Genomic DNA, 20,948 nt, shown 5'->3' on the forward strand with positions numbered 1-20,948 from the left:
CTGGATTAACCCTGGTTCCTTCGGCTGCTCTCTGTTCCCTGCTACCTGCTGTGGTGCTGCTCGGGCTCCCCGCCTCTGTTCCACCTGCCAGCTCACCTGTCACTCGGTCACTTAGTTCCTCCAAGAGTAAGAGTTCTACTGAATCCGTTCTTCCACTACACCCCCCCCCCCCCCCCCCCCCCCCCCCCGGCCGTAAGCAGGGCTACACAGGGCTACCTGCACTTGCCCTCATTAATCTGTTCCGTTCTTCTCCCACAGTGTTCCGCCGTCTCAATCACTGTTAGCTGCTCTCTCAGAGAGTACCATATTTGTGTACCTTTGAGCCTTAAATAAACATCTTTAACTGCTCATTGTTTCCCGACTGTGTTCTGCATGTGGGCAGAACACCTAAAAACCATGACAACATTCAATTCAATTCAATTCAATTTTATTTATATAGCGCCAATTCATAAAACATGTCATCTCGAGGCACTTTACAAAGTCAAAATCAATCATATTATACAGATTGGTCAAAAATGTCCTATATAAGGGAACCAGTTGATTGCTTCAAAGTCCCAACAAGCAGCATTCACTCCTTGAGAAGCATAAAGCTACAGGGAGAGTTGTCTGCATTGACCATGGCTTTGCAGCAATCCCTCATACTGAGCAAGCATGAAGCGACAGTGGAAAGTAAGACCACCCATTAGCGGGAAGGAAAAACCTCCAGCTGAACCAGGCTCAGTATGATTGGTCATCTGCCTCGACCGACTGGGGGTTACAGAAGACAGAGCAGAGACACAACAAGAGTGACAAACAAGCACAGAAGCACACATTGATCCAGTAATCTATTCTATATTAGATGATAATAGTGGGTGAGCTGTCTTCTCTGGATGATGTCTCAGATAACAGAACGCCAGAACAGATGTACCTACTATGAAGAAAAAAGAGAGAGAGAACAAAAAGTTATAAGCAGAAATGATGACAAGCAATGCATAGTGGAAGAACAGTAGAACTCAATAGAGTGAGAAAAATAGATCCTGATGTCCTCCAGTAGCCTAAGCCCATAGAAGCACATCCCCATAGGTAGGTCAGGGCAACATAAGCCACTCTAGTTGTAAGCGTTGTCAAAAAGGAAAGTTTTAAGATTAGTCTTAAAAGTAGACAGGGTGTCTGCCTCACGGACCATTGGCCACATCAAAGTAATTGGGGGCAACAAAGTTAAATTTTCTTTCTTTTTAAATTTCAAGCTTATTTTCTCTTTGCAAAATTATTCATTTTTACCTGCACAAACATAAACAAAGTATGATATTTTAATTAAATAGAGAAAACAGATTTCTGTTGAAAAGGGAGCTGTAAGTCATTGTCAATCTGAAACATAACATCTACCGGGTTTCCCTTGTTTAAAAGAAACAAAACATTGCAAATGTTTTAAAACTCAGTTATTTTCTATCATCTTTTCAGGATTTTTTATTCTCAGCTTCAAGAATAGGAAATAGTTGCTTTTCTTCAGAAACTATTGCTTTATTCAGTTGGGTTCACTAAATGAGTGCACCAAGGTCTGCTCTTAATTGAATTTCACTGGAGTTTTCCAGTGCTCCTATAAACTTGATTTTTGAAAAAAATATATCACTTTGTTGTATCTTCTATTGTTAGAATACTTTGGCTGTATCTTCTTTGAATGGTATTGCAACAATGAAAATTCAACTGCAAGATTTAATTTTTAACCGCATCAGCCTTTGAGCTGGAAAATCAAATTTGTACCATGTTTGTATTGCAGTCGAGCATCGTGCAAAATCACTTGAGGGTCACAAATGGGCCCTGAACCGCATTTTAGATACCCCGGTTCTAGGACATAGCATATATGAATCTCCTCTACACAATCCTGACACAAGTTAAAGAAAAAACATAACACATTTTTACATTTTAACATATTTATTGATCTCATACAGAATACAGGAAACAGCAGTATGTGCTTGCAGTAGAAATGCTAACACAAAAGCAAAACATCAGTCAATAAAATTCTCTAAGCGAACCCCCGAAACGCTTGAAAGCTGTAGTCTGCGTTGTTAAAAGGATTTAAGGAGAAATGTGGAGAAGCTGTGCGGAGGCAAAATATGGTCTGTAGTAGACAGCATCCTGAACATCTTAACCTTAAAAAATAGTAAATATTGCAACAACTTATAGGTTTAATCAAAATTTTCGAAGAAAATCAAAACATGATTTAAGTCAAAATTATTTTATTAATTCTTATGTTGTTTAGTTTTGCCTCAAGTTACACTTAGATATTTCATATGGAATTTATATTTTTCATAATATATTGTAGTTGTTTTAACTTGTATTAAAGTAGCCATTAGCTTTGCGCTACTTTCCAAACATCTGTGTGTTTATCTTATGTGAGGAAGATAAATCTGAACCTTTCCTTTACAGGTCAGTCATGGGGAAATTTAGGATAAGATGAAAATGCATGGTTTGCATGGTTCCGGATTTAAAGAAAAAAAATCACAAAAGTGTTTGTTTTGCTATTTTGCAGTCAAGATCGCTGCGTACACCAGAACTTTTCAGAACATAAACAGTATCACAGTCATTAAGTTCTTTCGGTTTATCTGTGCTGATTATTTTGAACTTTTCATATGGTGGAATGAGCACCTCTTGCTCTCTGTCTCCAAGTGTGGGGTAATTTTTCAAATAAGCACCTTGACAAGTTCTAACTTTAAAGCATGTAGTACGACCAAATTGTGTCATATCTGATATCCTTGAGGTGGAAGTAAAAGTACCAAACCGCATCTCTTGGTTGACCTTACCAGTGAACTTAGCTTTGGTTCTGCGGAAAGTTGTCTCACATTTGTTTTTATTGAGGATCTGTATAGCCCTGGTCAGCCAGAAATGCAAGGAATGAAACGGAAAGGATGACTTATAGACATTTTTACTGGTCCTGACTGCTTCATTGAATTTCTTATAGAGGTCTGCCGGTCCTCCAGCTGTGTAAACACAAATTGCCTGGATGTGATCTTTTGTTAGATCTTTGTCTCCCGGTTGTTGTTTTTTTTTTGCACATGTCTCAGCTTTTTCCCATGCCTTTTTAAAGAGACCATCTTTTGTTTCTTTTTTAAAGTATGTTTCATTGACCTTTTTTTCCATCTTAGCAGCGCAGGTCGAGTATCTGTCATCAACAGAATTTTCAGCCATGTCCAGTGGGAAGGACTGATTATCTGGTCCATTGTAGGCGCCAATGATCTAGAGGGGGAAAAAATATAGAATGAAGAGCAAAACGGGAAGCAGTTGAAGTTGTATTTGCCATATTAAAGCCATGATGAAATAATTGATGTCAGATTGAATTCTGGCCATGTAACCAGTGGACAACTCAGAAGGGGGTTGTGTGAAAGACTTTCACGTTTCAGGCTGGGACGGCTTCCCTCTCAGCAGGGTGCCTGGTGTAAACCCAAAGCATTCCCCCACATACAAAGGTCAGATCACTCCTAGCAGAGACCCAGTCTATTCCTGAGAGCTACATGGGACAGTAGTGTCTTCTTCTTCTCCCATGGGGCTCCCGAGGAGAGGGGGGGGCTAGCGAGTGTTAAGAAAATATCTTAGTCAAGCAGAGTGGTGTCTGTCTCTCCCTGCTCCAGCGTAAGATAAACACGGAGTTTTATTGCCCCCCCCCCCCCCGGGGGGGGGGGGGGGGGGGGGTCAGAAGGAGAGGGGGTCAATCATCTTCCCCTGAGCTTGCAGGAGGAGCTATAAAGTTGATAAAAAGGAATGTCTTGGTAAAACTTACTTCAGACAGACTTCGCGACCGCGCGGTGAAAATCATCTTGATTGGTAATGTAAACTCTGTCTCCATATTTAATTTCTATGAATTAAATATGCACATTAAACTGTTCTACCTCTTGACTAATGTTTTCTCACTTGCGGCCAAATCTGGAACCGGGGTAAGATGGGTTTTCAATAGACATGTAGCAGCAGGCCGGTAAACCCAATCTTTAACACGAGCCACCCCTGCAAGCCACATGGAAGCCAGTCTTGTGCGATAACCAAGGTGCAATAATCTATTTAATACACTGTCCTACAACCCGTGCAATAATCCTGATGTAGTGACTTCTGCTGCTATCATCACCTGAACATAATTCAGCCCACATGTATGTATGTATGTATGTATGTATGTATGTATGTATGTATGTACAAATGTATACAATGTATATGCACGTACATACGCGTAGGTGCGTATGTAAGTAGGCGCATAGATATATGTATAGATTTAAGTATACAGGTATGTTTATATATATATATATATAGACCACTAAGAATGTAAATGAGACATCATATGCCCATTCCTATTTCCTTTTTTTGTATTTTTTTGGTATTCTTTCTGATCCATTGTATATATGAAGATTCACTGTATATAATTGAATGCACCTTCCCTACTCTGCACCTTCTTGTATGAGCCGATGTGACGAGTGAATTTCTCCATTGTGAGATCAATAAAGACCATCTTATCTTATCTTATCTTCTCACTTCTACCAGACTTCCAATGCTTCTTTACCATTTCTTCCTGCCTGAGACAAAGGAAGAAGGAGGCTGGACTGAACCATGAAGCTTCAAGGGCTTCAAAAGCCCAAGTTGCATGGAAAGTGCTGTGAAACTCATCTGCCTGCTTTGATGGAGTGACAAGAGTGAAAGAGAGGAATGCTCGTCCTCCGCAGAGCGAGGACCTGACTGAATCCGGAGAATCATCACACAGATCGAAGCTAAGTTGCACTCTGACTTCTGTGCAAACCAGCCGCAAAGTGCAGAATGCCGACACAGCTTTTGTTTATTTTTGTCAGCTGTGGCAGGAAAGCGGACTCAAGACGATGGCAATCGGTCGCCTTCACTCACCAGACAAGCTGAGAGATCAGGGACTGCAGAGCCCGACCAGTCCGATCCCGAGCACATGTTGGCTGCTGCTAAGCCACTAGCCCGCTGCTGAAAAGATCAACGCTTTCACTGGACCGCTGCTTTTCTTTGATGGCCAAAATGAACTGAACTCAGGCGAGGCACCTACAGGTTCAGCAGAGAAACCAAAGGGGAAGGTTACATGTTCATTTGGGAATGTTTGTGTAACGCTTACACATGGTTGTTTTAAAACAAAGAGCTAACGGAAATAGCTCATTGCTAGCATTCGGTTCCATTTCATTGCCAATATGATTCAAGTGTGTTTTTATGGTTTTAACAAACGTTATCTCCACAGGGGTTTCTTACATTGATGGGACAATAATGTTTATGTTATCCGGCCCACTCATTATGACTAAAAACAAAACTTATGCAAATTAATGGAGAAAATCCGCTAGCCAAAATGCGTTTAGCTTCTGGTAACATCCAGTTCCGGACATTAGAAAGGAGCTTGTTTTAAAGCAAAAAGCTTGATCGGTTTCGCTCTGCCATCGTTCGATAGTGCTATGAGCCTTATTCCCGCATTAATATGGAATATTAATATTGATTTGAAGGCGTTTTGGTTAACTTTAGGAGTAACCGATTTTAGCGACCAATCGCTGCAGCGACCCCTAGAGCCCGGAGGTCGAATTGCATTGATAAAATCAAGCTCTCCTAAAGGAAATGATTTTACTGAGCAAATCATTATTTGAAATGTTATTTCCTCAAATAATGTTTCGTGTAACTCAGGATTTGCATTGTGAATGGTTTGAAACACATACCAAATGTTGTTTTGAATTAGTGAAGCTAGTTTAAGCTCATTCTATATTCTTTACGATGAACTTTGGTTCTTTAACTTAAACAAAATGTTATTTAATCAAATACCGTTTTGTTTAACTCAGGATTCGCATTGTGAATGGGTTGAACACATGCCAAGTATTGTCCTAGATTAGTTAAGCTAATTTAACTCCATTCCATGTTTTTCTTAAAGCAGATCCGCAGTGAACTAGGATTCACTGAATTATTCTTATTATGATCAACCACTTTGGTTTGTTTTTTGTTTTGTTTTTTGCATGTAAATAGTTCCTTAACTTAGCTTCTTTTTATCTTCATTTTGCTTAGTAGTTTAGTTAAGTTTCATAAACCTAGTAGAGAGGATTTGCTAATCGAAATATAGTGTCAATTCAGATAAACAGCATTATATAGTGATGTTCTCTGGATATTCATTTTATTTCTGTTATTAAATTCTTGAACTTGAATAAAGTTGTCACTCCTTTATTCTATGTGTGCACAGATTTTTCTGTTAAAAGATCGCTAGTGCTCGAATTCATCCCTTTCAACCATTGTCCTGATATCAGCTTAGGAGCTGATTATCACCAGACAATACTTAACAGACAGATAGTTATTTATGAAACATTAAATAATTTTAAACAGTGTATAATTGCACAACAATAATTACTTTAATAAAGGAAATGAAAAAATGTATTGCACAGTTAAAAGGAAAATTACGTGTCTTACATGAACTTTTTAGGTAGACAGACCAGTTTTTGTTTAAAATCAAACCAAAAATGAAACTAACAGGTAGATTGCTAAATATAAATTTCACTTACAAATAAAATTGGGGCAATTTTTAAAGTGTTTTTAAATTAACACAGTAACCACACCCATAGATAATTACCTCCTGCAGCATGCAGCAAAGAAACAGACACAGAGAACCATAAAACAGCATCTTTGTCTTCATCCTTACAATCCTGCAAACAAAGGATCAATTCACACAAATATGAACACATTTATCAGTGCAGCGACCTCATATAGTTAATATCATGATTTAACAACACAACAACGCTTGCAATCACCATGTTTGTGTAATAAAACTGAAATACAATCTTACAGTCATCCAAAAAACACGTAGTTTGAAAGACTCCGTGGGAGGAAGAAGTGTAGCCCAACCAGATCATGAATTGCACAATGGCTGCGACTTAAATATTCTGCTTTCTGAAAAACTACCCCCCTCCCACCCACCAACACACACACACACACACACACACACACACGCACACGCATGCGGAAAAGCTTTTAGTTGTTGTGCTCAACTTAAGCAAGGTTCGGACACATTTGGTGCATCAGGGTGCCACAGTTCTAGTTTCTCAAACTATAGTGTCACTTTTAGGTGTTACCCTTTGTCGCCGTTGGCACCGGAAGTTAAGAACACTCGATCTATTTTAGTCTGAGCCAAAAGTGAGATCTCTTGCCATATAAACCGAATAGAATTTTTTTAATATCTTTGTCCAAGCACAAATCTCCTGTTTAAACATCAACTAGCACACATAAACACAAGATTCCAGTCTTTTGCTGTGCTTCTCTGAAATTTTTAGATTTTTAAAAATAAATCCTTACTTTTCATCCTCTTTAGTGTAGGTTGTAGAACAATCAACTTTGGTTCTCATTTGCTCAGTTCTGGCAGTCTGTTTCAAGCTGTGAATAAACTCCATCATATCTAAGCTGCATAGGAAAAGAGAACTGAAATATACGTTTTCATATGTTTTTCTGTACTTGTTTTGTATCAGCCGACCTGCAGTGATCAGACTTCACAAAGCAAATGTAATGAGTTGCATTATAAGTTAGGAGGTGTTACAGTTTTGTACAATGCATTTCTGCAATCATGATCTCTAAAGCCTTGAAGAAAATAACATATTGTCTCTTTAAAGACTGCTGAGATACTATTACTTAAAAGTTGTTAACTAATTTGTTGAGCACTAACCTAAATCCTGAAGATCTAATGTTCCTTATAGAAGCAATGTGGTTTGAAAACTTTTCTGTGAACCATAAAGTATAAATTCTGTACATAGCACCTGGAAATATTTTATTTGCATAATTTGCAGAGAGCGGTAGTGCTGGATGTCTATAAGGAAAAGGTTTGCGTTGACAGATGTCTGGTTTGAAAGACAGCATTTAACAAAGTGATTTAAATGCTGCTTAAATAGTTGAGGGTGTTGCATATGGTAAAATAATTCATATAACTTTGATAACTAAGTAAATACAAAAATCAATCAGAAATGTGTGAAAAACACATACTTATTACATTAATTCTTTGTGTTCCAAGAATTGAAAGAAGTGTCATATTTATTCAGAACAGAGAAGTGAATCATCAGTTTTCATGTCAAACAGGCGATCATCCTGTGGTTCTGCTGAGGTGTAACAGAAGCCCAGATTGCTTATATAGCAACTTTAAGGAAATCTGCTTTGAATTACATTGGATTTAGTAACTGAAGTGGTAAAAGCATGATAACCTTCTGCAAAAGTCCTCAGCCTGTGAAACAGCATGTAGTTTTTTCAGTCTTGAATACATACTCCAAGAACTACCATCACCTGAAACACTACAGGTTTCAGAATATGACAAAGGAAATATTTGATCACAGCATGTATATTTCACTGTCTTGCCATTTTAACCATGTTTAATTACTTTTGTTTTTGTATTTTCTGTTTTGGACAGAGACTATAACTAACAGAAAGGAACCTCATGTCCACAGTCCCTCAGCACTTCCTGTTTACATGACGTGTTTGCACATCTAATTGATGGCATAACTATTATGTTTAATACATTGTTTCAGCCATTAAATAAGAGCATAATTTGGTACTTGTAACTGTGTTTGAAATAAGATCTTACACAATTATCTGGTTTCCTACCAGTTTTGCTAGCAACCAAGATAAAGCCTTCAAAAGCTATTGTGACCCTGTCTGAAGCTAGACTAATAAAGAAGTTTGGTGTTAGTAAAAAACAAATGCCCTAAATGTTTGATATCCTATAGAGCAAGTATAAATACATATTTCACAAAATAACTGACCAAAAATCTTCTTACACAGAGCACTCAACTCATGAGTATTTCAGGGAACCAGGCTTAAATATAGTCTGATCAGAGCAGGTGATGGTGGGAGAGACAGCTAAGAGATAAGGGTTAAATAAGGGTTAGTTTTAAATTTTAATTTGTTTCACAGGATTTGCCTCTTTTACAAGATTTACAAGTTGTTTCCATTCAGTTCTGCTCATAATTTCTCAAGAAAGGTTCAAATTGAAAACATTTAAGTTTCCAAAAATTAAATGGGAGACTTGTAGAAAAGAGCAATAGGACTCATACACCAGGCAGATTTAACTTAAAAGTAATTCTCCTTCAAAAGTTTTGCTTCCGATAGGGATTGAGACCAGATAAAGGATATTAAAACAAAAAAACATCCAACCAGCTTTTTGCATGTTTCCTCTAGGTTCAGAGCTTTTGCGGTCAAAGGCCTTCTTGTCATCAACCTAATATTATGATTGGACAGTGATTTTGGGTTTAAATGTGGGAGGGTACTTTTGAGTGCCTCAACCTCTAACAGAAATATTGTTATTGAAAACAGAATAAAACAAACAGCCTATTTGATCGTCGTACCAGTCAGGGCAACTAAAACAGAGGTTGGCATGGTTGGCCAAACTGTCTCTTTCCTCTTTCTAGTGCAACATATTTGTTTTGAGATTTACACATTTGTATTTTCACACTATGACAATCTGATTGTTTTTCAAAATCTTTTTTATTACACTTTTTTATTGCATGAAAGCTCTATTTAACTATATGTCCCAATGATACTCTGAAGCAGTATTCATGTTTTCATCATGAATGGAATGTGATGCCCATGAAATAATAAAATGTCTCTCTTTATATAGCCTTTCAAAGAAAACTTTTAAATAAAAAGAAACACATTTTAACATGTTGTATAATAAAAAAAATACTTAGAAAAGAAAATGTGTGTTTCATGTACAGAAGAACTACTGATATAAAAGTGTAAAAAATATGACTATTTCCTAACTTTGTGATTATTCATTGTGGAAAAGTTAGACTAAAATAGCTCAACAATGTCTCTTGGTAAGGTTGGGGTATGATGACAATGAATGTTGACATTGCTAGAGCTTTAACAAATAAAACAAAAAAAAAAAAAAACAATCAAAATTCACATTTACATCTGGCTTGCATTTTGGCTCTCAGAAATACTATCACCTCCTGCACAATTCAGAACACAAATATTTTTACAGTAGGGTTTTATTTCCCCCTGCATCTTAAGGTTCATTAGGTACGCTGAACATGACTTTAGGGATCCTCCCTTTACATTTCTTGAAACAAAGGATATTTTAAAAAGTAATCAGAGTAACAGATTTCATTTTCACATCACGTCTCACCATCAAATAATGTTTCAGATTTGGAAAGGGAAAACGTAAGTGTTACATTTGAAGTAAGAAACAGTCACACAGGTTTGTGTTTGGCAACGTGGCAGTCAAGATTGCTTTTAAATCCTGTGCTATTCAGTACATAAACAGTCTCACAGTCAGCAAGATCTTTTTCAAATTTGTCTTTGCTGATTATTTTGAATGTCTCATAGGGTGGAATGAGCACCTCCCTTTCATGATCTCCAAGCGTTGGGTATGCTTTCAAATAAGCACCAAAACAGGTTGTAATTTTAAAACACGTCTTTTTTCCAAAATGCGTCAGGTTTGCTTCTTTAGAGGATGAGGCAAAAGTACCAAACCGAATGATTTGATTGACCTTACCAGTAAACCTATTGTTGGTTCTGCGGTATGTGACGTGACACTCTTGTTTGTTTCTGAGGATCTGGATAGCTCTGGTCAGCCAGAAATGCAAGGAGTGGAATAGAAAATTTGACCCATACTCTCTTCTTTTGGTCTTGACTGCTTCATTAAATGCCTTATAGAAATCTTCCCTTCCCCCAGCTGTGTACACACATATTGCTTGCATGTGGTCTTTGGTTAGTGCCTCATCTTCTTGCTCCCGTTTGCTAAATCTTATGCTTGCACATCTTGCAGCCTTTTCCCACACATTTCTAAATGAGTTGCTCTGCATTTCTTTTGCAAAGTACATCTTGTTGATTTTTGCTTGCATGTTTTCAGCACAAGTGGAGTACATGTCATCGACAGACATTTGTGCCATGTCCAGTTTGGAGGGCTGTTCATCTTGGATGGCAATCTAGAAGGAGAATAGGAATGAGAAGTTAGAAGAGAGATGAGAAGATAGGCAGTACATCCATCTTTTAGAATAAAATGACAGCAATCTCAAACTCAGGTACAGGTATCATATCTTTATATCGACTAATGATAAGCAAAACAGCATTACAAAACAGTATTCACTTAGATTAATGTTTCCTCACAGTGAATTTTGTTTTGGAACTGAAAGATGCAACAGTGACAAAAAAGCAAAAATGAAAGAAATATGAAAGGGTTGCAAATACTTTTACAGCAGGGTAAGTTATGCAGGTGGATAGAAGAGGTTTTTAAAAAAATCTTACTCTAATAACTAAACAGAAAAGTGTGGTGGAGTTCACATCTGTTATGACAGAACACAATAGGATTAAAAGGTATAGCCAAAGAGATTGATTTTTTTTCTATATTGTACATACATATATTGTACATACATCCAGTTGTTTGAGGAAACTTATCAAGCGTTTTTTTAATACACTTTCTTCATTTTTATCAAGACATATTTAACTGAAATTAAACAACCACACAATGCTCCACTTACCTTCTGGGAGCCTGTAGGATTCATCCAAAAAATAACCGAACAGAGAGAGCCAAAAAACAGCATGCTGGCCTTCATCACTGCACCCCTGCAAGCAAATTAGGAAGCTTGATAAAAAGCCAAAAATTTTTTATTTTATTGTTAAACAAATAATACAAGGTGACTATATGATATACATGTTATAAGCTAAATTTAAATGTAACTGCAGTAGAATAATGAAAACCACATCTTACAGTTTTACAAATCAGAAATGAATTTGAAATATTAAGGATATGCATGTCGAGGATTAATACATGTAGACCATCTAGATTGTAGGTTAGAGATTGGCTAGGACTTTTGTACTCTTTCTATATGTCTTTATTACACCCACCTACCCGCAAAACACTCACACACACACACACACACACACACACACACACACACACACACACACACACACACACACACACACACACACACACACACACACACACACACACAGATGAGTGCTCTCATCTGCGGGTTTATTGTCTCTTCACAAAGGAAATGAGATGTGCTTTACATAGTAATGGCCTCAATTCTTGCATTATGGTTTAGCTTCTCTACACACACTAAACCCCTGAATTAAAAAAGGAAAATGAATTGCTGAGGTTAGCAACTTCAGAAGGTTTGCAGGGGTAAAACATATATTTTAGTTGATGCAGGAAATCAAACTTGAATTAATTATGCTTGGAAGTCAGCATATGATGTGGTGACAAAGTTTTTTTTTTTTTATATCATATTTTCATACATTACAACCTAAGCAAGCATGTGGCATGTCACAGTTCTCATCTGGCATAATTTTTTAATGTGTGGGATTAAAAGACCCACCTAAAAGTAATGATTTTGAAATGTCTATACATTTTAAGCAGTGCTGAACCAGGCCTCTCAGCGTTGGGGCTTCTTTACCAGTCAATACCTGAAACCTAATATTACTAATTGGCTTCTTTTGTTCCTAACACAAATCACATACAACTCTAAATCAAACAGATTTAACATTGTCATATTGCAAAGAAAGCTTTCCCTTGACTAATTTATTTAAAATTATAAGTGACATAAAATATATATTTTTAAATCTATTGTTTGTAATAATTTTTTTTTCCAGTTCTGCTAACACTTAATGCCTTCCCTGAATACAATAAAGCCTTGCCACTGATGTTTAGTTACCTAATTAAAAGTATTCTTGTTCTAATTAGACATAGTAATTTGACTGACTTCCTGAAAAATTTCCACTTTTGCTAAAGCAGAACCTAAAATGGAGCACAACATAGTGCTGGAAAGATTTATTAAGTCTGTGTCTGCTCCAGTCAGACTTGATTTGTGTCTTACTTATTATTCATTCCTGTAAAGGTAAGTTGTGTGCCTGGTTTAGTTTAGTTTAGTTTAGTTTAGTTGCAAACTAATTTATTGCAGAAGCCAACAGGTGGGAGGGAGTATATCTTGGACAGGTCGCTTGTAGGCCCAGGGACTGAAACAGAGATGTCACGCAGGAATAATCAGCCTTCACTCTTCCTGGATGAGCATGTAGCAAAAATGGACAGTCGCTGGCATTGGATTGTTTACTTAGCAGCAATCCGTCATACCAAGCATGCATGTAGTGACAGTGAAGAGCAACACTCTCCTTTACTAGAAATAAACCTCCAGAAGAACATGGCACAGTGGGAACAGCCATCTGCCACAGCCAACCAGCGTATTGAGAGCATTCGTACAAAAAAACAACAACAATAAACCACAGAAACGCTGACACAAAATTACTTTCTATGCTGAAGAAAAGTAAAATACTGATTGCAATACTAGATTTTTGTGGCTTAATCTAAAAGAGAAAACCAGCTAACTGAGCCAGTCTAGAGGAAGAAAGAAAGCATAAATTGTGTCAGGAAGAGAGACAGGGTTAAACAGTTAAGGACAAGACGATGTTTACCATCTACAGAAAGAGAACATGATGTTGTTGGCAGCAGTACCTCAGAAGATGATCCACTCCAGAAAGGTGTCACAGCTAAGCAGAACTCCCAGCCGGCTGTAGCTGCAATAATGAGAAATAGAAGGACAGGAAGCCACAATACCTAAAGACCCACACTCCTCCGGTTGCAGTTTCAACATGCATGTTCTAACCAGACTATCCATCCATTGTCTATACCTGCTTACTGATAATGGGTCATGAGTGGGTACAGGTGCCCATCTCCAGCAGTGATTGGGCAAGAGACGGTCTACAGTCTGGACAGATCGCTAGTCCACAGGGCAACACACGCGCACACACTTATACCTAAGGGCATGTTAGAAAGGTTGATTAACAGTGATGCTTTTTTTTTTGACTGTCAGAGGAAGCTGGAGAACCTGGAGAGAGCTCACATGTGCACAGGAAGAACATGCAAACTCCACACAGAATGACCCAAGGTTGAGATTTGAGCCCAGACCAGGACCATCTTGCAGCAAGGCAACAGTGCTACAGACTTTTCCACTGTGCAGCTTGAAAACCTGTTAATGCAACGTGTGAACTCTCATACCCCCCAGAAAAGGCCCCCACAGTCAAACTAGTCACCGTGAGATGACAGTGCTAATTACCTTACATCTGTGCACCCTGGGTTATAAATAACCAAAGTTTAACACTGAGTCATCCATTTACTGAGGAAACTAGTTTTACACGACCTTTTCATGAGTTAGTAGTAGAAAGCATCTATCTGTACCTAGAAAAAACTCATTCACAGAGGTGCATGCTTCTGTTGGACCACTGATTCTCTCAAGAACAGCAAAATAGCACAGAAATCAGAGCAAAAAAAGCCAAACTGACCTCTGAGTCTTCTGCATTCATTTATCTGAGAAGATCAAATTTGATTCTCTGGAGATTTCTTACACAGGAAAGTGCTGTTGGTTTACGGTTGGAAATTCTAAGTTGTCAGTATATTTGGCAGCACTTATCAGATTCTTAATTGTCTGGATCTGGGTTTAAAATTATTGGTATTGACAGATTTGAGATTAATCCCTTTTAAAGACTTCAACTGATGACAAAATCAATAATAAACGTATAAATAAAGGTGCCACTGTTTAATGAGCGTACAGTGCCTTGCAAAAGTATTCATATCAGTAGAAAAAGTTTCCCATTTTGTCATATTTCAACTAGAAACTTAAAAGTATTTTAGTGGGATTTTTATTTGATGGTCTAACCCAAACTAAGGAGCATTATACATAGACTGCTATAGTATGCTATGGTACAGTTTGCAAATAATTTGCTGAAAACGGTGATGTTTAAAAATACACGTCACACTGAATCATACACAGGTACTGGTCATATAATTAGAATATCATGAGAAAGTTAATTTTTTCAGTAACACCATTCAAAAATATAAACTTATATATTATATTCATTCATTACACACAGACTGATATATTTCAGGTGTTGTTTAATTTTGATGGTTATAACTAACAACTAATCAAAAGCCCAAATTCAGTATGTGAGAAAATTTGAATATTACTGAAGACCAAAACGGAAAAAGGATTTCCAGAAATGTTGGCCCACTGAAAAGTATGAAAAAAAAAAAAAAGTATGAAAGTAATGAATGGATACAATGTACAAGTTTCACTTCACTGAAAAAAAATCTACTTTTTCATTATATTATAGATGTATGAACAGCACCTGTACATCCCACATTTTTCAAGTTTTCACTTGTAAAAGATTTTAAAAACCATGTGTCATTGTCCTTCTGTTTCAGAGTTTTATGCGCTTGTCTTATTTTATCAAATAAATCCATCATTAAACACATGCAAGCTTATGGTGTTATTGCAAGGGCCCTATAGTGTTTTATGTGTCCCTATGTGCTTTTTGTTATTTATCTTTTTGCCTTCCCTTCATAATAAAAAACTAATTTTCTCAACACCTACCTAATTAGTCACAGTGACTTGCATTTCCTCTTATTACCTATTCTCATATCCTCTGTTCACTTCTTAACCTCTCTGATTACCACCTCACCCTATTTCTCCCCCTGCTGCCACAAAAGAGAGTCCGGTTTTGAAAAAAATCTGTTAAATGTTACCATCAGTCAACCTGAATGTTATATATATGACTGGAAAATGCTGCCACCTGCTGGAAAATAAAATAATAATCAGGTAATACCTTATGTATTATTTTAGATTCTGTTAATTGTTTATTTAATCTTAATTTTGCTTGGTAGTTTTGGTTAAGGTTCACTAGCTTATTAATTTGATTCTTACTGTTTTTTTTTTGTTCCAAGAATTGGAAGAAGTATCATCTTTACTCAGAACAGAGAAGTGAAGCATCAGTTTTCATGTCATATAGTGGTTCTGCTGAGGTGTAACAGAAGCCCAGGTTGCTTTGATGGCGACCTTCAGGACATCTGCCTTGTTGGGTTTGATGTCTCTCATCTTCCTCTAAGCAATAATCCATAGATTCTCTATAGGATTCAGATCAGGCCCATTGTCTGGCCAATCAGTCGAAGTAACACCATGGTCATTTAACCAGCTTTTCATACTTTTGGCAGTGTGCAAGTATCCTGCTGAAAAATGAAATCAGCATCTCCCAAAAGCTTGTCAGCAGAAAGAGGCATAAAGTGCTCTAAATTGTCCCAGACGGTGGTGATAACTGCAGACTTTAGAATACATAGTGAACCAACATCAGCCAATAACAGGGCACCCTAAATAATCATTAACGATTGAAACTTTACACTGGACATATGCGTCTCTCCACACTTCCTCATGGGACTCTGTGACCTTGATATTTTTTAAATGAAATGCAAACTTTACCTTTATCTGAAAATAGGTCTTTGAACTTCTGAGTAACAGTCTTTTGTTCTTTTTCTGCTTGGTCCAGGTAAGCTGATCAGTCCATGGTTGGTCGGTGTGTTGTGGCTCTTTTTGCACTGACAGTAGCCTGAGTTCACTCCTTGTGAAGTTCCCCCCAAATTCTTAAATGGACATTTTCCTACCAAACTGTTTCCTTTAACTCAACCTTCTATTACTAAGCTAAGATATAACACTCTGTGAACAGCCAGCTTTTTGAGCAATGACACTTTGTCGCTTACGCTCCTTTTGGAGGATGCTATTGAAAAATTTCTGGAAAATCTGTCAAATTAGCAGTACCCTATGATTGTTTAGCCTACTGACCCAGACTGAGCCTATTGAAAGGTTCAGGAAGACTTTACAGGTACAGGAATTAATAATCTAATTAGGATGTGACACCATCAGCTTAAAATTAACTTTTTATATATATATATATTTTTTTACAGTATTAAAAAAAAAATTTGTAGTGTTATCTGAGACACAAAATTTTTGGTTTTCATGATCTGTAGGCCATAATCATTCAAATTACAAGAAGAAAAGGCTTGAAATATTCAACTCCATATGTAATCTATATATATATATATATATATATATATATATATATATATATATATATACACTCACCGGCCACTTTATTAGGTACACCTGTCCAACTGCTTGTTAACACTTAATTTCTAAGCAGCCAATCACATGGCGGTAACTCAGTGCATTTAGGCATGTAGACATGGTCAAGAGAATCTCCTGCAGTTCAAACCGAGCATCAGTATGGGGAAGAAAGGTGGTTTGAGTGACTTTGAACGTGGCATGATTGTTGGTGCCAGAAGGGCTGGTCTGAGTATTTCAGAAACTGCTAATCTACTGGGATTTTCACGCACAAAAAGAAAAAACATCCAGTGAGCGGCAGTTCTGTGGGCGGAAATGCCTTGTTGATGCCAGAGGTCAGAGGAGAATGGCCAGACTGGTTCGAGCTGATAGAAGGGTAACAGTGACTCAAATAAGCACCCGTTACAACCAAGGTGGGCAGAAGAGCATCTCTGAACACACAGTACGTCAAACTTTGAGGCAGATGGGCTACAGCAGCAGAAGACCACATCGGGTGCCACTCCTTTCAGCTAAGAACAGGAAACTGAGGCTACAATTTGCACAAGTTCATCGAAATTGGACAATAGAAGAAAAACGTTGCCTGGTCTGATGAGTCTCGATTTCTGCTGCGACAGTCGGATGGTAGGGTCAGAATTTGGCGTCTACAACATAAAAGCATGGATCCATCCTGCCTTGTATCAACGGTTCAGGCTGGTGGTGGTGGTGTCATGGTGTGGGGAATATTTTCTTGGCACTCTTTGGGCCCCTTGGTACCAATTGAGCATCGTTGCAATGCCACAGCCTACCTGAGTATTGTTGCTGACCATGTCCATCCCTTTATGACCACAATGTACCCAACTTCTGATGGCTACTTTCAGCAGGATAATGCGCCATGTCATAAAGCTGGAATCATCTCAGACTGGTTTCTTGAACATGACAATGAGTTCGCTGTACTCAAATGGCCTCCACAGTCACCAGATCTCAATCCAATAGAGCATCTTTGGGATGTGGTGGAACGGGAGATTCGCATCATGGATGTGCAGCCGACAAATCTGCGGCAACTGTGTGATGCCATCATGTCAATATGGACCAAACTCCCTGAGGAATGCTTCCAGCACCTTGTTGAATCTATGCCACGAAGAATTGAGGCAGTTCTGAAGGCAAAAGGGGGTCCAACCCGTTACTAGCATGGGGTACCTAATAAAGTGGCCGGTGAGTGTATATATATATATATATATATATATATATATATATATATATATATATATTCAGTTCTTGTGTACTCAGAACTGGTCAAGTCTGGTTCTGCCACTAACTCTTGGTCTGCTAGCATTGAACATTTTCAATAAACCCTTTTAAACACACTCTGTGTTGCCTAATTTTGGGTTCACACCCCCAAACCTGACAAATATTAGATGTATGCGCATGTTTATTTATGGATATCAGTCCAAAACATTGAGTACTAAAGTATTTTTAAAACCCCAGCAGATGGCAGCATTGTCCAGGGATTTGATAGGGATTTGAGTTGCCTTATACAGTATAGAGCCCATAGGAACCAGAACATCCTCACAGATCACATGATTCACACGGGCATCATGTCCTGAAAATAGCACTCAACATCATTAAGCTTAGTGGGGGGAAAATGGTCTATTGTTTGCTATTAATATGAAAAGACAACTTTTGATTAATGTGCCCAGGGAGTAATCTGTGGTTAAGGGTCTTGTTCACGGACCCAGAGTGGCAGTTTGTGGACGTTGAACACAGAACCTCTGGGACACAAGCAGAATGCTCTAATCACTAGCCCACCACTCTAGAAATGAAACAAAAAAACAAAAAGTGAAAGATTAGATGCTGTTAATTTCTGTCCATATGAGCAAGCCTTCAAAATCGGCGTGAGATAAAATCTTTTTGCCGGAAACATTTTGAATGACCATGTTTTACTCAATAAAACAACTTTAAAAAAGTGTATGTTGAAATACACATTTTGGATCCTGGATTTTAATTAGATTTGTAAATTTCATTCATCTCTTTATTAGGCTATTATTGATATATTTGGTTTGTTGTTCAAAGTTTGGTATCAGAGTGTGATGATGTTGCTGAATGTGTTTAAAGAGTCTTATGTCTGTGTAGAGTTGTCTCCTTGTTTCAGAGTCATAAGCCACTTATACAGCCTGGTCATTCTCAGGAATCAGGCTGCCACGTAGTGCAGCACTGCCATTTTTAAAAGTAAAGGATTACAATATTTTCCATAGATAGTGCCCTCTCATAAAGCAGAACTTGTGCCATTTTCACACACATTGTGCCTAAAATGTAATATTGAGTATTAATAATGTGTTTACAAGTTTTTAAAACGGAGGACATAAAGATTAATGGCAGACTTTCAAATTTTCCTCCCATGGTCACTAGAGCCAGCCCCTTTATAAAAGTTTAAAAAGCTGCTCTTACTATTTTGTGACTTACCTATTGCATCCTTTAATGTATTAAAAAGTTTAATTACTTTTTTCATCACCACTAACCTAAATACAAGTCAGCTAATAGTAATATTGAAATGCAAAATTTGAACCATGAAAACATAAAGTGTAGTTGTGCAAAAAAAATTTCATTAGATAGGGTTCTATTTTGTTGTTCTTTGTTCTGTCACTTAGCTGCAGACCACCCAAAGACAGCATTATAACACGACTTCCTGTGAAAAGCCCTGTGGTTTGGAAAGAATGTCTATACACACTGCGAGGTGTGAAAAGTTTTCGCAATGACTGTGGAAACATTTTATCTGTTTTAGGGGTGTAATTGGGTGGTTTGTGGGCTTTTTTTGAGGGTTTTCAAAAAAAATTGTGGTTTGCACAATACGTGGAAATAAGGCACATTGCATGAAAAAGCACTATCATACACATTCTGTTGCACAAGCATACATGTCAATATATTGTAAAATATATTTGTATGTATATTTCTTTTGTAATAACCTGACACCCTGAGCCAAAAACTCTCCGAATAACCTTTCACTGCAGTTACAGCGGAAGTCGTTTGGGGCATGTATCTACCAGCTTTGCACGTCAAAACATCAATTAGATGTCTAAACATTCTTAGTTGCAGACTAGGTTGAGTTCAGCACAGCTTCTCCAAAGTTACCATGAGCTTTTTTTGGTGCTTTTCTAGTTAATGCTCTACCTGCCAGCCCTATCGGTTCAGATTGACAGCCACATCTCTAGAGGTTTGCAGTTTAGCTTTCCTACTTCCATTATCAGATAATGTATTTCATGAGTTGGTCAAAGTTAGGGCAATCATTTTGACTTATAATGACAATTAGACTGATATTAGTAAGTAGCAAAAAGAGCTGAACACATATGCATGCCACACATTTTGGAAAAAAAGGTCTTTTTAAATTTTTCATGATAGGGTTCTAAGCGGAAACTTGTACTAAAATATAAATTATTTTTTAGTAAAGCTCAAAAGCAATTTATTTCAATTACAGGCTGCAAAAAAACTTAGCATTTTCAAAGATTGTTCATGGTCTCATTATTTTACAGACTTTACATGCATAATGTTATCTGGTTGGGGAGTATTAGCCTAGTGGTAAAGGAGGCTGCATGGTTCCTGGTTTAACTCCCACATACTGCAGCTCTAAGTTGCTGAGTTAGACCCTTAGCCCCAGAATGCTGAATGTATGTTGCAATGACAATAAAAATGATTATAATAATTTTTTTTAAAACACATCATGTATAATTGCCTTCTATAAAATCTTTTCCCAAGCTGTAAAACACAAAAATCCACCATATCATATCACATTTATTATCCTCACATACAAAAAAGTAAAAAGAAAATATTCATATCTGAACAAGTAAAATGTTGCAACATTTGCTCAGATAAACAAAAATCGTAAAGAAAAAATATATTTATATATACTATTTATGAGTTGGGGCAATGCCAGCTGCAGCTTTTAAAAGAAACATTTGGCTGAACTTCTAGCATATGCTATTTGTGAACAAAGTTGTTTGAAGCTACCAGGAGTTCACTTTGTACCTCCACTCTACTAGCTTTTACCTTTACAGCACAGTCCAAAATTATCCCGAGGAAAGACATTGAGTTGAGTTGAATCTGAATTCTCACATTAAA

General features: G+C 37.4%; 3 protein-coding genes across 4 annotated transcripts in view; 1 reads left to right on the top strand and 2 right to left on the bottom strand.

Moving 5' to 3' along the window:
- Nucleotides 1–1,906: 1,906 nt before the first annotated feature.
- On the bottom strand, nucleotides 1,907–6,833 carry LOC105934277 (erythroblast NAD(P)(+)--arginine ADP-ribosyltransferase-like). Of its 2 annotated transcripts, XM_036145943.1 has the most exons (3): nucleotides 6,779–6,833; nucleotides 6,566–6,638; nucleotides 1,907–3,213 (listed from the first exon to the last, which is right to left on the bottom strand). In XM_036145943.1, the coding sequence occupies exons 2-3, from the start codon at nucleotides 6,626–6,628 to the stop codon at nucleotides 2,479–2,481; spliced, it is 798 nt and encodes a 265-aa protein (XP_036001836.1). In that variant the 5' UTR covers nucleotides 6,629–6,638; nucleotides 6,779–6,833; the 3' UTR covers nucleotides 1,907–2,478. The 2 variants fall into 2 exon arrangements, with proteins under 2 accessions (XP_036001836.1, XP_036001837.1); XM_036145944.1 differs by lacking the exon at nucleotides 6,779–6,833 and having other exon boundaries at nucleotides 6,566–6,665.
- A 3,037-nt stretch (nucleotides 6,834–9,870) lies between these two features.
- Nucleotides 9,871–13,472, bottom strand: LOC105934276 (erythroblast NAD(P)(+)--arginine ADP-ribosyltransferase). The gene is made up of 3 exons (XM_012874187.3): nucleotides 13,427–13,472; nucleotides 11,451–11,535; nucleotides 9,871–10,898 (listed from the first exon to the last, which is right to left on the bottom strand). Exons 2-3 carry the CDS (start codon nucleotides 11,523–11,525, stop codon nucleotides 10,161–10,163), a joined length of 813 nt encoding a protein of 270 aa, XP_012729641.2. The 5' UTR covers nucleotides 11,526–11,535; nucleotides 13,427–13,472; the 3' UTR covers nucleotides 9,871–10,160.
- A 143-nt stretch (nucleotides 13,473–13,615) lies between these two features.
- LOC118565417 (adenylate cyclase type 2-like) overlaps nucleotides 13,616–20,948 on the top strand; it is a 37,567-nt gene continuing 30,234 nt past the window's right edge. The window contains exon 1 of the mRNA XM_036145856.1: nucleotides 13,616–13,630. Coding sequence (XP_036001749.1) covers nucleotides 13,616–13,630 — 15 coding nt within the window. The remainder of the gene's footprint in view (nucleotides 13,631–20,948) is intronic.

This window comes from Fundulus heteroclitus, chromosome 13, assembly GCF_011125445.2.
Source record: "Fundulus heteroclitus isolate FHET01 chromosome 13, MU-UCD_Fhet_4.1, whole genome shotgun sequence".
Classification (NCBI taxonomy): Eukaryota; Metazoa; Chordata; class Actinopteri; order Cyprinodontiformes; family Fundulidae; genus Fundulus; species Fundulus heteroclitus.